This window comes from Notechis scutatus, chromosome 1 (genome assembly GCF_049901735.1).
Source record: "Notechis scutatus isolate UNSWTSFEM ecotype Mainland chromosome 1, rNotScu1.2, whole genome shotgun sequence".
Lineage (NCBI taxonomy): Eukaryota > Metazoa > Chordata > Lepidosauria > Squamata > Elapidae > Notechis > Notechis scutatus.
Window position 1 is genome coordinate 172,237,930 of NC_142009.1, and position 18,311 is coordinate 172,256,240.

At 42.6% G+C, this 18,311-nt stretch overlaps 2 protein-coding genes and 1 long non-coding RNA gene across 4 annotated transcripts in view; 1 reads left to right on the forward strand and 2 right to left on the reverse strand.

Annotated features, from left to right (window-relative positions):
* The window catches only part of WDR12 (WD repeat domain 12), a 78,253-nt gene extending 67,856 nt beyond the window's left edge, over positions 1-10,397 (reverse strand). Inside the window, exons 1-4 of one of the 2 annotated variants that reach the window (XM_087950166.1) lie at positions 9,973-10,148; positions 4,093-4,187; positions 3,203-3,297; positions 14-120 (exon numbers count right to left, since the gene is read on the reverse strand). In XM_087950166.1, coding sequence (XP_087806292.1) covers positions 14-120; positions 3,203-3,297; positions 4,093-4,187; positions 9,973-10,013 — 338 coding nt within the window. In that variant the 5' untranslated portion in view covers positions 10,014-10,148. Of the gene's footprint in view, positions 1-13; positions 121-3,202; positions 3,298-4,092; positions 4,188-9,972 lie in introns of both variants that reach the window. The other variant, XM_087950162.1, reaches the window with a different exon arrangement.
* LOC148133098 (uncharacterized) overlaps positions 1-18,311 on the reverse strand; it is a 704,593-nt gene that overhangs the window by 430,213 nt on the left and 256,069 nt on the right. The gene's annotated exons all lie outside the window — the stretch shown is intronic.
* The window catches only part of LOC113421086 (cyclic nucleotide-binding domain-containing protein 2), a 102,225-nt gene continuing 97,353 nt past the window's right edge, over positions 13,440-18,311 (forward strand). The window contains exon 1 of the mRNA XM_087950142.1: positions 13,440-13,601. The gene's annotated coding sequence lies outside the window, so the exon portion shown is untranslated. The remainder of the gene's footprint in view (positions 13,602-18,311) is intronic.

Sequence of the window (18,311 nt, forward strand, 5' to 3'; positions counted from 1 at the left end):
AAAAATATCTGGCCATTCTTCTGTAGCTTCAATGGAACTGATCCAGTCATCATGTAGCATGCATTCTTCAGGCTGGGGTGCTGTATACTTCTCTACATATTCAATTTCTACTACATTTTCCTGTACACAGAAGAAACAAAGAAAAATCAACTACTGTACTATAAAACAAAAACTAGGAGATAAGAGATTAAGTCTACAATCCCACTTCCTAGGAATGGAAAATATGTTGCTGTATTAAATATATCCCATCAATCCTAATCAACATGGCCAGTGCTTAGGAATGCTGGGAGGTTTTATCATCACCATCTAGAAAATGACAACTTCTTGTTTTTAAGGTTATACATTTAACTGTATTTTTGACCAGTACAAACTTCATGCTACTATTCTGATTCTAACTCAGTAATGTCCACCATGGAATTGACAGGTTCTAAAATTCAAATGCAATAGATGAGCGAATGGGCAGTGGCATGTTGATTTGTAAATATGGTCCCTTGATTCCATTGAACCGCAACAAGGGACAGTAACTTGTCTTCCATCAGCATTAACAGCTACATAGGAATAGATCTGATTTTTTTCTTCCTTCCAAATATGCTCCAGATCAGCGGTCGCCAACCGGTGGGCTGCAGACCACTGGTGGCCCGTGAGAAAATTTTGGTGGGCCGCAGAGAAATCTCATCCCCAGAGCACCCCCCTCAAAGCAATTAATCCGCTGTGCAGAAACACAAGGCTGCTCAGTCCACATGGCCTGAAGAAACCCTCCCCACCTGGAAAACTTGTCTGCTTAAGTTGCTATTTTTCCTTTTTCCGACTATCATCTGTTCTGCTGTGCTGGGAGATTTAGATTAGCTAGGAAGCAGGAAATGGTTGGATTTCTTGCTTTCTAGCTAAGCACAGCCGAACCTCCCTTAGGACTGAAGGTTTGCTTGCAAGCAAATTCATTGCAGACTCACGGCAAGCAAATTTGAGAGACTGAGCTAGCTGATGGCAGATAGAAAGATCACTGTGAGCAACTCAATCTGCCTGCTTTGCTTGATTTTGGATAAAAGTTGCTCTTTTTTTAAATAAAAAATTCAATATTTACATGCATGGTGTGTTGTGAATTAATTTTGTGAGTTTGCTTGCTAGCAAATTTTATGTGACAGACTGAGCTAGCCAATGGCAGATAGATAGATTTCTGAATGAATCTGTGATTCTGTAAGCAACTCAATCTGCCTGCCTGCTTTGCCTGATTTTGGGTAAAAGTTGCTCTCTTTTTTATTAAAAATTCAATATTTATATAAATGTTTATAATATTTACAAACAAGCCATGCCCAGTCAGTCACATGACCACCAAGCCACACCCACAAATTAGGCCACACCCACAGAACCAGTTAGTGGTCCCTGGGATCTAAAATTATGAGTTTAGTGGTCCCTGAGGTCCAAAAGGTTGGCGACCCCTGCTCCAGATAGTTGGGGGACACTTGTATAGGTCTGGGTGGTGCTGAGTATGGGCACGTAGGAACTCTGATGCTGGGCATGTTCAGTCTATTCACATAAGTCCGAATCTTATACTTTAAAAATAAAATACATGTAGTCTTTGCTTAAAAAGGGTAAGACACTGGAACAGTACCAGTTACCACTGTTATGCAAAAACCTCATTTTAGACTTCCTGTTGGCTTCCCTATTGACTTTGCTTATGGAACACCAGTAGGGAAGATTGCAAGTCACAATCACATGACCATGGAATGCTCTGAAATTCGGGCGGGTTGCTAAGCAGCTGGAACACAACCACATGATTGGAGGGATACTGTGGACAACTGGAACTTTGGGGACTGATCACAAGTACCACTAATTCGATGCCATCACAACCCCAAGTGGTCACTGAATGAGATGTCAATAATTGAGGACCACCTGTAGTACTGTATATTAATCTTATACCTATATACTTAGAAGTCTGATAAGTTTAAGTCATCATTAGAAAAAGGCATTATTAGAAGTGGCTACCAATGTACAGTGTTTCTCACATAATAAGGCCGGGCCTTTTTTTTTTTTGAGCCCCAAAAAAACAGCTAGGCTGTCTTTTCGGGGGTAACTTAATTTCCCCCCTTTCATCCTCATCTAGAGCGCCCCGCGGGCAGCCTCGCCACCAGCCGCTCCTAACGGGCGATCATGGCGAAGCGCAGAGAGCTCCCTACTCCCACCAAACACCTTTGCTGCAGACCCAAGACCTTTGGCACCTGCCGCTGTTGCTTTCCCTTCTGCCCATTCCGCTGCCGTTTGGAGTGCCGTTGGAGCTGCCGCTGCCGTTTGGAGTGCCGTTGGAGCTGCCGCTGCCGTTTGGAGTGCCGTTGGAGCTGCTGTTGCCATTTGGAGTGCCGTTGGAGCTGCCGCTTCTGTGTTTGGAGCTGCCGCCGTGTTTGGAGTGGCGGCGGCGCTCCAAATGGCGGCGGTGCTCCAAACAGCGGCAGTGCTCCAAACGCGGAAGCGGCAGCTCCAAATGTGACGGCGGCACTCCAAACGGCGGCGGCGGCTCCAAACAGCAGCGGCAGCTCCAAACACGGAAGCGGAGCCGCCGCCGCCGTTTGGAGCCGCCGCCGCCACATTTGGAGCTGCCGCTTCCGCGTTTGGAGCACTGCCCGTTTGGAGCATCGTCGCCACTCCAAACACGGCGGCAGCTCCAAACACGGAAGCGGCAGCTCCAAACGTGGCAGCGGCACTCCAAACGGCGGCAGCAACTCCAACGGCACTCCAAACGGCGGCGGCAGCTCCAACGGCACTCCAAACGGCGGCGGCAGCTCCAACGGCACTCCAAACGGCGGCGGCGGCTCCAACGGCACTCCAAACGGCGGCGGCAGCTCCAAATGGCAAGTCCCCCCACACTTCCCCCTATTTTGCATGTTTTAAACTAGGCCTAAATTTGGGGGGAGGGGCTTAATTTGATTTTATGCCTAGAAAACATGCTGGGTCTTCCTATTGGTGGAGGCCGTATTGTTGGAGAAACACGGTACCTATTAATGTAAGTGAATACTGTTTGACGCCATGTATCTCAAAACCCTACAATACATGAAGCAGAGATTAAAAATAAATAGGCAGCGTACCCATTAAAGTCTCCCACATAGCTTCTAGGAAGAAAATTGCACTGCATTTAAAAAATACATTTCTGAGAAATGTTAAAAATTCATAATTTCAACCTCTTTCTTCAAAAAACATTAAAATGGCTTACTGTTGAAATATTTTCCATTTCCATGTGTTTGACCATAGACATACGCAAGAACTGTCCTTTAACAAGGAAGTCAAATTCCACATATTTGTGGTCGTCTAGAAATGAATCAAAGGTATCAAGTTACATAAGTTACAACTTACATTAAGAGCAAATTTGGAAAATGGATAGTCTCTAAGATATAGTCTCTTTTTCATTGTTCTTGAATAGCCATGTTTTCTTTAACAAGTTTGCTCTCCAGACTATAACTAGTAATATTACCAATATACATAAAATGGAATGCAGAATCTTGGTTTTTTTTCCAATCAAATGTTTTGCTAGACTCCTTTACAAAATATATTACTTGCTCTGGATTGCTTTGTAAAAACAATAATGAGAACAAAACTGAGTTGCTATTGTAGACAATCTGGCTTCATTCCAAAGCTGCTGAGATAAAAATTTGTCTATGTAAAGAAGCATCCAGGGAAAGATTTTTTAAAATATTTGCTCTCATTTCAAGCAAATGAACATTGAACCATAGGTAAATGCTATTATATAATGGAGTATCCAGCCTGACATCACTATCTCTTAATCCTAATCTATTTTTCCATACTGTGGAAAACTCCATATCCATATCCTGGATTGGTGAAAGAAAGCATATAGAGATCAACTGTTAAAAAACAGATTATAATCTAGTGCATGGATTAGATTATAATCATTTCTAATTTGTTCAATTAAAAAATACTGAATCTGAAAACTCTATAGTGAAGCAATTAGTTATAAAAAAAGTTAAATCTGCATAATTATAAATCCAAAATAATGTGATTGTTTGTATGTTTTTGATACCTGATTTTACAATACCCCAGATAGTTAGAATCAATATTAATGGAACCACATCGCAAACATAAACATACCATTTTTGGCTTCCAACAATTTGTTGATAATGTTACTGAGGTCAGCAACTTCAGAGGTAGCTTGGATAGAAAAAGGAACATCATCTACTGTATATCTACAGAGAGAAAAGAATCACATATTTTAAAAAAACATGGCATCAGACTTTCAGCTCTCTCAGAAAAATATGTTTAATAATTTGGGTTTTCAGGACTCTCTGCTCAAAGAGGAAACAAACAGGACTAACAGACATTTTTAAAAGAATTCCATAGGATGAGGAAGAAAGCAACTTCAAAGTCTTGTATTCTGCATGATGGTGGGCTTAGCTGTGAGCAATGAAAACAGTGCTCTCCTGAATGGCTTCTGTTTACAACAGCTACTGAGATATGCTCATTGCCAGTGTGGATGACTGACCAATTACTTCTTATTGAGTAACCAGAAACTCTTATGAGGAACATAATACAGCCTAGTTCCAAGAAGAGCAGACTCAGCAGAGTTTACCAAGAAAATCTGTAACATTTTTTTTCTTAAGTGAAAGCATCAGAGGAGAAAACAAAACACAGAAGAAATTAAAGTCCTTGTACTGGTGATGCCCTAAAGAGCCAGAGCAAATATTAATAGATGCAATCTGCGTTTGTGATTTACAATTCCTGTAGCACATTAATCTTCCTGCCTGAATAAAGCATATATTTATAGCCAATGCAAGCTTGTAGGTAACCTTCATGAAAAAGTCAAAGGACCGGAGCAGTTAATGGCCACACTTTAACTGATGAGCAAGATTGAATAAGTTTGCTATAATAGTTGTCTGAACACTAGTAGAAATCCTACACGACAATCCCCACTTCTGAATGGTTGCAATGAGAAGGCCTCACTGGTGTGTGTGAAACATCCTGAAAAAAACTCTGATCAACACCTGAACATTGATCCCCTGAAGCCTACATACCACCCACTAAGAGAAAAGAAAGAAGACTTATTCAATAAAAAAGGTTCTATAGCAGAAACTGGCAGTCAACAATAGAAACATAGAAGCTGGAGACAGAATAAGAACCAAAAGCAAGTTTGAGATTGACGGAAACATGATCATAGAATTCCTCTTGATCTTGAATGAGTTTGTATCTCCAGAATGCAAACTTATATATTAAGAGTAATGGAACAACTATCTCACGAATAAATCCTTAGGTATTATCACTGGGAAATTCTAGCATACTAATGAAATGCTAAATGCCTGGGAAAAGTAAATATCTCTAAATTTAACAACAAGATTTAAGGAACTATAAATCCGTGGTCCCCAACCTGTGGGCCGTGGACCACTGGTGATCCGCGAGAAAATTTTGAGGCCTGCAGAGAAATGTCACCCCCAAAGCACCTCCCAAAGCAATTAATCTAGCTGCGTGGAAACACAAGGCTGCACTGCCCACATGGCCCGCGGGAACACAAGGCTTGTGTCGCTTGCATTGTGAAGAACACGAGGTAGTGAGGGGAGGGGGGAAAGGATGAAGGGGGAAACTTGACCCACGCGCCCCACACGCCTGGCCCGGCCCGACCACCGGGCTGCTTCTTTCTTCTTCTGCTTTTGGCTACAGGCAAGGAAAGCAGCAAAAGTCTTTCTCTCCCCCAAACTCCTCCAGAAATGAGTCTTTGGGACCCTGCAAGGCATCCTGCTCCAAGAAGCTGCGCTGGCACAACAAGTTTCATAAAGACTAATTTCTGGTGGAGTTTCAGGGAGAAAAAGAAAGACTTTTGCTGCTTCTGCTGCTTTCCTTGCATGAAGCCAAAAGTCTCTCTCTCTCCCCCCTGAAAATGGAGATGGTATCCTGCGATCCCAAATAAAGAACGATCGATTGGTAGGAAAACAGGATGGGGAATTTTCCTGCAGACTTTTTTTGGGATTTTCCCAGAGTCTCTTGCAGAAAAAGCAGAAGCAGCAGAGACACTGGGAAATCTCCAAAAAAGTCTGCAGGAAAATTCTTCACCCCATTTTCCTACCGATCGATCGTTCTTTATTTGGGATTGCAGGATACTCGCTCTCTCACTCTCTCTCTTCCTGAGAACGGAGCTGCAAAACAGGTTAGTGAAGGAACGTGGCTGCCTTGGAGGGTGTGTGTGTGAGGGACCTCTGTGTGTGTGTGTATCTTTCTGTGTGTGTGTGTGTGTGTGTGTGTGTGAGAGAGAGAGAGAGAGAGAGAGAGAGAGAGAGAGAGAGAGAGAACATCACCGCCAGCCCTCCAAGGTTAGATCGGATCTCTCTCTCCCCCCCCCCCCAGCGGAAGTGGTGGAGCTTCAGTGCTTGGCTGGCAGAGAGCCAGGTGAGTCACGTTACTTGCTCTTTTTGGCCATGAAAGAAGCGGCCCGGGGGTTGGGGCGCTGCCTTATTCAGGGGGCGCCTGCCTTATTTTCTAAAAAACACGGTAGAAGGTAAGACCAATGGTGGGGGAGGAAAATCCGCCCTGGGGTGGCTTGCTGAAGTTGGTGGTAAAGTCAGGCCCACATTCCAGAGCTGCAGTAGTCACAGGACTGGCTCTTTGGTCATCCCGGAGCAGCTCCGGCATAACCAAAGGGCCAGACTTGTGACTACTGTAGCTCTGGAATATGGGACCGACTTTCCCACCGTCAGCAAGTCACCATCAGTCAAAATTCCTATTAGTGGTCTGCGGGATTTAAAATTATGAGTTTGGTGGTCCCTTAAGTCCAAAAGGTTGGTGACCCCTGCTATAAATCAATCAGTCTGGAATTGATACCTAGAAAGATTCCAGTACAGATTATAAAGATATTGAGCTTAGAAGCAACAGAATAAGTATAGGACTTTTCATAAGTTAGCATAAAGAATAATTTAAATAAGATTAGTTCTTATCTCACACTTTGATTGTGTGGAAATTCAGTATTATATCTCAATTTTAGGAAAGGAATTGAGAAAGGTTAGTAAGCCAGTGGTTCGGATGAAATATCAGCAGGTACAAAAAGTACCATGCTTGAAAGTTGTACTCTATACCGTGTTTCTCCAACAATACGCGCCCCCCCCATAGGAAGACCGAGCATGTTTTCTAGGCATAAAATGAAATTAAGCCCCTCCCCCCAAATTTAGGCCTAGTTTAAAATATGCAAAATTGGGGGGAGGCGGGGGGGGGGAACTTGCCATTAGGAGTGCCCCGCGGGCAGGTACGCCTCACCATCAGCTACTCTTAACACCATGGTGGAGCACGGAGGGCTCCCTTGCCCCTCTTACCCGGGTCAGCAAGCGGGCGGTGTCGGCGTGGATGTCCAGCAGCGTTTCAGCCGCTTCTCAGGCCTCCGTAGCTACCAGAGTTCCCACCAGTGCTGGCGCCTCTCTCGCCAGTGCCGTCTCCAACAACAGCATCTGAGTCGCTCCCGCTTTTCCCCCGTCCCCATAACAACAGGAAAAAAAGGATTTTGGGAGCGCCGTGCGCTGCGTTTTGGTTTAATCCCGAGTGGCTGGGTGGGCGTGAGAAGAGCCGAGCAAGCGTCTCTGCTGCTGCTACCCTTGATGCTCCAGCCTCGGGCTCTGCAAGTTTGCAAAAGTCCCAGTGCGCAGCCCGTTCCTGCATTTCAAGCGCCCAGGCTGAGCTGCAGCTGTTCCTCTCTCGCCAGCGCCATCTCCAATAACAGCGGCAGCAGCGGCGAGAACTGTGGAAGTTACAGAGGCGGTTCCCCCACCTGAGAAGCGGCTAAAACACTTCCATGGTTCCCGCCGCTACTGAGCTGTTATTGGAGATGGTGCTGGCGAGAGAGGGACAGCTGCAGCTCGGCCTGGGCACTTGGAATGCAGGAACGGGCTGCGCACCGGGACTTTTGCAAACTTGCAGAGCCCGAGGCTGGAGCACCAAGGGTAGCAGCAGCAGAGACGCTCGCTCGGCTCTTCTCACGCCCACCCAGCCGCTCGGGATTAAACCAAAACGCAGCGTGCGGTGCTCCTAGGTACCTCAAAATCTTTTTTTTCACTGTTGTCACGGGGACGGGGGGAAAGCGGGAGCGACTCAGATGCTGTTGTTGGAGATGGCGCTGGTGCGCGGGGGGAGAAGTTAATTCACCCCCGAAAAGACATCCTAGCCGTTTTTTCGGGGCTCAAAAAAAAATAAGGCCCGGCCTTATTTTGTGAGAAACACAGTAAATGTTCATCAACTATTCCTCACCAAATTCGAAACAGGTGCCACAATGATCAGTTTGAGATTATTTATTTGTTTATTTAATGCTGGATGAGAATAAATGTTAGAAATGTTAATCAATTTTGTAGACAACACAAAATTTTGCTAATTATCCTACAAAAGAAATAAAATTCAAAACAATCTCAGGTGAGAGAAATGAAATAATAGAATGACATTTAACAGAAAAATCAAAGTAAGGATGAATATTTGGCTTGGTAATGGTGCTTATGATGAAATAAGATCTTGAAATAGCATGGATTGCAAATCAAATACAAGTCAACAGTTTAACATGGCTGCAAAAAAAAGGCAAATGCAATGTTAGGAAAAATTCACATTTATTGGATGTGTTCAAGCAGAGTCTTGACAACTGTCAGCCTAGATGTTTTCAGTAAAATTCTTATACTAAGTTGGTGGTTGGATTCAGTGGTCTAAAATTGACACTTTGCAGTAATATGATTCTAAGAGAACCAGTATGATAAACACAATACAACTGTAATGTAAGGATACAGGCTTCACATGGCTTTTCAAATCCTAGTGTTGATATTAAAACCATAACTTCCTGATATAAATCCCAATCTATATAAAGCTACTCTACCTCACAGGGCACCACAATTTGGCACCACAATGCCACAACCAATTCAGAGAAACCAAGTACAATAGAAATGAGCACCTTAGTGGTAGAAAGCTTTCATGCATTCAAAACTATATAGTTCTATCATATTCTCCAGGCAAATTAGTTTTGGACTAAAGCTTCTATAATTCTTTGTCATTAGCCATGTAAGCTGAATTTGGTGAGAACAGAAAATACAACTGTATGGAGGGCACCAAACTCCCTATACAAGTTTTACTATATTTCATTGGGCTTATTAGAGTACATAGTTACACTCACATAACTCGCCTGCAGAATCTATAAAAGAGTTAATAATTTTTAGCATTTTTTTATTTCTATCATGCAAATTTTCCATAAGTATTTGTTTACAAAACAGGCATCACCATCTACATACAACAGGTTTCCCACAAGATAGAAGGAGGTGTGGTTCCATTTACTATGGAACTGTATAGACAGTCTTGTCTATTTTCCTTCCTGATCAGGAAACAAGAATGCTTGCTCACCGAAACTCCTCTGTACAGACTGATATAGTTAGTTATGTACTATCAAGTTAGTGCTAACTGCAACAAATATCACTTCAAAATCCCGTTTTTGTTTCAAATTATATTTCCATTGCAATCAGTGCTAAACAAAAAAGGTGATTGCCATTCCAAGAAGCGGCAACCAATACAGTTTATTCTATATAATGTTGCTCCCTGAAATCGTGGATGATGGGTTTTTAATCACTTAAATTACATTTGGGCTTCCCCAACAAAAGGCTACATAGCCATTCTAAAACAAACTGCTTAAGTTATCCAACTATCATAGTTACTATTGAAAGCTTAGTTACAAAACCATACATTTGCAAAGCCCAGAAGCTCTCCGGCTACGAAGAACGGCCCATTCTAAGCATATAAGCAATATAAGATATTGGAGATCGCTTTCCAAAATTGCTTAGATGGACATGCCCTCCTGCCTCCATCTTAGCTTTAATTCGAATTTCAAGTCGAAGAGGGCAAAAGCATTTTTTCACTTTCGGGCAAAAAGGAGAGGGCGGGAGCCAATGCTAAATTGGTGATGGTACCACGCAAGGAGACCCTTGAAAAGTTGCAGCTCCGATTCTCCTTCGCCGAATCTTTCCCGTTCCCACTTACTTCGTATTGTTGGTAAAGAAGCGAGCCTGTAGCTGTGCCATAACAAAGATTCCGGCCGGCGAGCTCCACAGCGGCCACGCAACACGCGAACGGATACCCAACCTCTCCAAATCTGAAGATCCCACGTGGCTGAGAATCCCCTTCGCCCAGTCCTGCAAGAGTCATGGATAGTTCCGGGAGTGATTACTAAGGTCTGCTCTTAAAGGTCAAAACCCAGCCTTGGAGTTTTAATATTTCTTCTTTCCACGAGGAGGAAGGAAGGATCCCTGATTTGGGGAGCATTTTCTTCCCCGCTGCTGCCCCCCCCTTCTATAACCCGCATGTTATCGTGAAAGTGGTTCACACTCTGAGTTTCCCCCACGTTTATTCTTTAAGAAACACGACCAATACTCTGACATTTCTGCAGCGGTATTCGTAGTAGGCGTTTACTAAAGCCCTGTTAATGCATTTCCAGACAGGGCGATTATGTCAGTATTTTAAATGTTATTCTCTACAGTATCCCAATGGAGGGAAGAATGGCTAAATGTGTCCTGAAGATCGAAAGTCATTTCTTTTAATTATTTTTTCTCTTTTTTCCCCTCTGTCCTTTTTCTCTGTCTTGCACTTTGTTCTGTCTTCTGAATTAAGTTTCTCTTTTATTTTTAATTGAATTAAAAAAAGACTAATGGTGACCGTTACAATGCTTGGGGATTTTTGTGTGTGGGCATGTTTTATTTTTGCAAACATTTGCCTTATTGCGCCCCCCCCCCCACCCCCGTTCTGTTAAATCGGATAATGTAATTCAGCCGTTCCCAACTTAGTATTTTCTCAAATGCCTGGGAATTAGGAGAATTAAAATCCTCCCCCATCAGAGGTGCTTAATTTTCTGGTGAGGTCCGGCTTTCCCAGCAACTGTACTCATTTTCATTATATCGTTAGCTGATTATCATTTGACCCTCTGCAGAATTAGACTTGAGAAAGCCCTTTCAGGGAGTACCGGAATTCCCATCTTTGGAGGATCACATTACTCGAAGTTTATCGCACAATTTACTCGTGTTTATTCAGAAGTAAATCCTTCTTTAATCAAGGCGAGTCACGTTGAACTGAAGTTTAAGCCAGGAACCCGCTTTCTTCCGCTAAAAGAAGTGAACTGAAAATGCGTGCATTTAGAACAGAACAAGATGAATGAAACGCGCAGCCATCTTAGACTACAATTCCCATGATGCAACTCGCGACCATATCATACGTTCGAGCAGCAACTTCAGCGCCTGTCTTTCATGCTATTTTTATGAAGAGACAAAAGCGGGGACTATTTACAGCAAGGGTCTTCAAACTTGGCAAGTTTAAGAATTGTGGACTTCAACTCCCAGAATTCCTGAGCTAACATGACTAGAGGAGGAATTCTGAGAGTTAAAGTCCACAAGTCAAACCTGCCAAATTTGAAGAGCCCTGATTTACAGTAATAAATTATAACATATATAAACTATGAATTCCAGGCTGCGTTTGATAGATATTTCGGATGGGCAGGATGAAAATATTGGGAAAAGAAATTCCTTTTAAAATTCGAACTTTTGGATATATGCTTACAAGGTCGTTTTTGAATGCATAGCTTACTTCAACTATAGTATGTTACTAGACAACCTGTGTCCCGTTGAGTCATAATTTCAGAATCCCTACCATAATCCTCAGTACCTTTAACAAGACAAGAGCTTCTGATGTACTGCTTTCCCTGCAAAAATTGTGATACATTCAGAAATGTATTTTGCCTTGAAATTAACTTACGTACAGCATGAACTTCACAGCACAGGAAATGCTTTATGACCTTGTATTATATCATAAACTGCTTTTTGATAATATATCTCAAAATGTCTTATAAAATTTGCCAAATTTTAATTCCACAAGAGTCAAAGAGTCAAAGATCCCAGATGTAGACCATTTGAAGTACCCCCGTTTAAAAGTTTTGCCGTATGATGCACCATTTGCCCAATTAAAGGTTACAAGAATCTGAGTTTTAGTAGTATAGACATAATGTACACTGTACTGTATATTGGCACTGGACAGTGTTCCAAACTATTTTTTAAAAACCTTGCAATTTCACAACCTGCAACAGTCATGTACTTCTAAATATATCAAAAACTGATTTCCAGTCGAGTTGAAATTTGCTATTTTATCTCTGGAAATCATATAAAAATATATCATTTATAAAACTATATGATAACAAGTGAAATCTTGGTGAAAGTGCCAGTTGGATACGCAGAAATGAAAACCAGTAGGAATGCTAAATATTGAATTTTGAGAATGCTTGTGCTCCAGTTCGTTTGTAACCTCAGCATTTAACAAACTGATCATACTATTGTTGGAAGTTAAAACCCACCCCTTTCCTAGAAAATTGAAATATCCTAGGAAATATTAAAAAGGCAGAATATTTCCCCTAAAGAGTAGCAACTCAGAAGCAGAAACTCAGCTCCCCCACCCCACTTTTGCTAATGGGCCATTACTCTAGCCTGGGCCAGCCTATTTTACTTAACGAAGATCTACTCCAGTTAGAGCTATAATAGGAATTACCCAAAGCCAGCAAGGCTCAACCAAGCCTGCCACTCAGGAGAGCCTACAGAGTTTCCCCTGCATGGCCCCATGGGAGTCTGACAACCAATCAGAATACAAGCTCAAATTCAAATCCCAACAGAGGGTATAAAACCAAGGAACTCTCAACATCTTAGCTCTTTCTTCTTCGGAGCTTCAAGCCATGTGGTCCTATCCACCATGAAACCATCTTTTCAAACAGTCTCTATGTTTCCAGTGTCTTTTTCCCCACTTGGAATTGAACCCAGAAGGATAATTCTTCCAACACTTAATTCAAACCTTTTGAAAGATTAAAGCAAACTGTTAACATTTCTTTGGGTAGTTATAATAATCAACGCAGTTGCCAATATTAAGAAATAGCACATACGAGCAAAATTGGGGAAATAAAACCAATTCTGCGCTTACTTTTTGTAAAACAACTTTTATTAGGAGAAAGCCTGGAGCAAAGTCGATTGTGATTTTTACCTCATTGATCCAGCCCCACATTGAAGGCTAAATCTTTTCTGTAATATTTTATAAAAACCCTCCAACAATCAATAAAGCGTAGGTGGGAACAAAGATCGGCTTTTCATTTATTAAATCTCTGCTAATTGCCTAAATTATGGGAACCGTAAAAAAGGAAAAACAAAAAGACCTCCTAGCAGACTGTCTTATCACTGACAATTCATTTCCGGGAAGTACGGTGGCCCATTAGTTTGCCTTAAAAAGCGTTTGCGTAGTGTTAGTACTGCGTCTGCGCTGTACGAGTGGTTACGTGCGTGGTAGCTCCAAGACGGGATTGGATAGACTCGCTTTGGATTTCCCCCTCCCCTTTCCCTCCATGTCCCTATTGCTTGCTGAATCATGGCCGAATCGTGCACTCGATTACTGCCCGCCTCCTCCTTCCTCCTCAGCTTCCAGCCTCCTTCGGCTTGGGTGAGGGCTGTTCCCAGTGATTGCTGGGAAAAGATGCCCTGAAGTCGAAATTTGCTTACTCAAGGGACAGGCATGAAACATGAAAGGGTGGAGACGGTTATAGGATTTGTTAGTCATCCGGGGTGGGCGGACTACCATTCTTCTGTAACCAGGTATTGCAATGCAACCTCTAGTGTTGGATTATAATTTCGCCCCTTACCAAGGCGTTGGAATACAAGACGTGACAGTACTTTTGAAAATTTTAGAAAAAATGGGTAATACACCATACCAATACGGTATGCCGTGAAGTTTACAATAATTTAGAGGCAACACTCATTTTGCTGAAAAGGACCCGCACTGAATAGAAAAGGAAATCTGTTTTAATTAAAAACGCATGTTTGTAATAATTGCAATTTTGGCCAATATTAACATTAAAGTTTAATCTTAAGTGCATTTACTGAGAGAACTAGTGGACATAGTTCTAAGTAAACGATGCACAACAATTGAAATGATTCAATTACAGTATCAATTCCACATCAGCAAATATCAGCAAATATTTAATATTTGCTTGTTCATTTTTTAAAAGTTGTACTTTGTAAACATGTTAAAAAATTAATGCCAAATGGATGCTTAATTCTGATAACACTACTAGGTCTATAACATACTTTGCTGATCGAATCATTGCTTTTGATGTGTGGAGTAAAAACATTTGCAGAAATACTGAAGGTGGTCCCAAATAATTTTTTTAAAAAATGCTATAATCTGTAGACAGGAACAGCAAAGTCTTGCAAATGTTGACTTTAACTTCAAAAACTAAAATTAATTTTGTGGTTTTATGGATGTTGTCATATATGCCATGGTAACCACAGGTCTGAGTTTGTCAGGCTACAAAACTTCCCATTCAACCAACTAGAATGAACTTCTGAAAACATATCAAAACCTATCAAAAGGAATCCTTTATTGAGATGAGACAATTCATGTAGGGGTTAAAAGCAGCGTCTAAGGTCTCTCAGGCATGCAGAGATAGATAAGGGAGTTTAAAACCCCTCCCTTATCTTGATGTGTATTTAGTAAAACAAAGAGCCAACATGTTAATTCCCCCCAACCCCCTTTTCAGAATGATCTTTTTCAGAGTTTCCCAGGACACATCTCACTGTCGAATTTTTATGGTCTCTTCATCTCCTGGCTGTCTCTCAGAGGTGATAGGGTTCCGGCCATCTGGGTTTCATCCCTCCATTGTATCATGTGTAGGTTATACAAATTCGATATAAGATTAAATATGTTCAAGTTACATCAAGAAGGATTTCTTTATCAGTCCCCCCTCCCCTTTTCTTCTTCCATTGAAGAAATGACAGATACATGGATCTGACATCCTGCCCTCCTTAAAAAACAGATCGGTCTACCTGGAAAAAACAAAAATCATGCGTTATGTTTGCAGTTTAGGATGGTTTATCAGGGTATTTTAGGTGGAACTTTCATAGTAATGTGGGTGCTTTTACATGTCGTTTGGCTACCCACTCATTTTCTGAGGAAGGAAGGTGTTTCCAAGCTACTAAATATTGTGTGGATCCACGGTGAGTGCGCGGATCAAGGATATCTTTAATTTCAAAATGTTGTTCCCCATGTACCATGATGGGAGTTGGAGGCGTGGGAGGGGGGGGGTCTGAAGTTTGAAGTGATCTCCGGTTTGAGCAAGCTACAGTTGAAATACTGGATGAATCTGCCTAAGTGTTTTGGGAAGTCGAAGCTCTACCGTCACGGGGTTAATAATTCTGGAGATGGGGAATGGGCCAATGAATTTTGGCCCTAGTTTCTTAGATGGTTGTAATATTTTAAGAATTTTGTGGACAAATATACACGGTCCCTGTGCTGTCCAGCCAGTGTATGGGAATTGGATAGTTAGGTAGCAATTGTGAGCTGTCCCCTTAAGGGAATGCATCATGGTAAATGTAGTTAAGGTATCCTGGGAAACGTAGTCCATATCATGTGACCACATCTGTAATCCTGATTGGTCACTAAATTGACCCTCGAGGGGTTGGGGTAGGTTTTCCTCACTCTTGGCTGAACTCATGGACTCATGGTAACTCTTCTACCTCTATCGCTACAACATGAGGGGAAAAAGGAGAGAAGATAAATCATCTTTTTACCTACAAGAGAGATTTACAAAGGATTGGTGATTAAAGAAGAACATCGCAAATGTGAGTTATGAGGATACCTGATGAACCAATAAAAGTACTTTGTTATGGATGTTTTGTGGAGTTTATCTATCTGCATCTGTACAGGATACAGAACAGTAAAAAGATGATTAATTTGAAGTCCTGAAGCCCATCAGTATAAAGACTGTTAATTTGGATTTGTGATAAAGCAAAGTAATATTGAAGCCAGGAGTGAATATGCAATGTTAATCTAAGCCTGCATTTCTTCTCTCTCTCTCTTTCTCTTTCTCTCTCTCTCTCTCTCTCTCTCTCTCTCTCTCTCTCTCTCTCTGAGCTTCGGCATTCTTTACATGCTGTTTGGGGGGCTGGAATTCCCCCACATACTAGAAACAAAGAGAACTTTCTAACTGCAGAGTTGAAAACCAGTAAACCGCCCCCCCTCGTCTCTGCTCAATTTGTCTTCCTGCTATCTCAAAAACTCCATTTGCATAACAAGGAGAGTCAGATATTTCCCAGCTCTCAAAGGAAAACCAAACCTTTGTCTTTAAACCTTCTACAAATGCAATAAGAGATTCTGAGAAATCATGCCTGTATGCTTGTTGGTAAAACAAAAGCTGATCTTCCTCTGCTCATCTGGAAGGCGGGCAAAGCAATAAAGAGGCCAGGGTTATAAAAATTCTTCCGGCCAGAGCCGTCTCCAGAGCAATGGGCACATTCCTTCCCCCTGAAGAGAGACACTTAATCTAGCAATGATTTAAACAAAGTCAGCATCTTGCCTTTTGCTATCCTGCTGAAGTCAATAAGGATTTTTCTTTTAACAAAATTAGCAATTTGAAAGCAAACATGGTAAAGCATCGTAGTTGTGTATTCACCTTCCCTTCCAGCATTTTCAGTTGCCATTCAACTGCTAGACTCTAGCACCATCTGGTGGGCAAAAAAACCACATTTTAAAAAATTTTTTTACAAAGTCTCTCAAGATTTATCCAATGATAATCCCTTTTTGCAATTATTGTGGACAATTTAATCAATTTAATTCAAATGTTCCAAGATTAACTGCAACCTAACAGACCTAAGCAAAGCAGCCCACAGCTACATCTGGGGCTCAAGGAGAAATTTCCCAGAGTTTTTTTTTTTTTACACAGTTTCTCAAATTTGACCAGAGTGTTTATCCAATGACAATCCCTTTTTGCAACTATTGTAGACAATTTAATCAGTTTAATTCAAGGTTCCAAGATTAACTGCAAGCTTACATGGGCATAGCAACAATGTCTTCCAGACCCTCTACTGCTACCTTGTGGAGCAAGCAACACTAACAGGCATATTTCTGCATTTAGCCCTCAAGTCTTCAGACTTCGCTACGCAACCTCTAGTGCCCCCTTGCAAGCTCAACGCACCCTAGAAACAGCCATACTGTGTGCTGTGCTAGCATCTCCCAGACTCTGCAGCACCACCTAAGTGCTCAAGTATTAACTCCAGCAGCAATTCTACTTTCTGCTACCAGCTTGCAGCGCACCCTAGTACAAAAAAAGGGAATTGCACGGAAAATCTCTAAATTTTTCCAAAGTCACCTTTACCAATTTGAAACATGGCAACTGCTTCACCATGACGGATGTCCCTGCAGTACCAGAGGACTTGAGCCCTCCACCCACCCTTGATGTAAACGTGAAGCCTGCTTCCCGAAACCCAGTTTCAGATGTCCAAATCTCTACAGAAGCGGTGATACCTCCGAAAGCCTACAACCTCAGAAAGAGTAAGAAGCTTACCGAACCCATGGAAGAACACTTGAGGAACGATTGGGAGAAGCAATATCATTGCTACGCAGACTCATGGGCGGAGCTTGAGAAGATCTGTGACACCCCAAAACACAAGCTGCCCCCCCGAGCAAGTCCGCACATTGCTAGTTGATCTAGATGCCCTTCTTGCATGGTGGAGACGTAGCGAAGACAACCTCAAGTCCATCCAGTCAAGGCTGGGTGACCCCAAACACCTAACACACATCCAATACTTCGAGGAGTTTCACAAGGAACGCGAAGACTGTGTTGAGGAAAGCAAGACAGCCATCCAGGCAGCGCTCCACAACCTGCGTCGGCAGGAAGTAGCGTCAAGGGAGCAGGCCACATTCGACATGGCTCCTCGATCACATGTGTCTTCTTCCCACCATTCTAAGAAACCCTCCTCCCTCAATCCCAAACTGGCTAGATCGCAAGGTTCCAGTGTCTCGCACCAATTCTCTGCTGCCAGCTCTCACCATCCTTCCAGAGAATCCTCCCGTTGTAGCAGTGCATTTAAGGCCTCCAAAGCAGCAAGTTACGCCGAACGGGCTGCAGAAGCTGAAGTAGAAGCTGCAGTAACAGATGCAGAGCTATGCGCCATAGAGGAGGTAACATGGCAGAAGGCGGCAATAGCGGCTCAACAGGCCAAAGCCCAGGTCAGTCAACAGGCTGAAATAGCCAAAGCCCAGGCCAGACAACAGGCGGAAATGGCCAAAGCGCAGGCCAAATTAGAATTGGCCAAACGGCAAAGAGATGCCGCAACAAAGACGGCACATACCGCAGCATGGCAGAAGATAGCCAACAACACCTCCCTCCAATTCAACCTCGAAGAGTTGGGAGAAGAGAGCCCAGATACACGGGTCAAGGCCTACGTGGATGAGCAGCACTCACTACAACACGAGCAGCTGGAATTGCCCCAGTTGCCTAGCAGTCTCCCACAACCAGGGAAGCACAG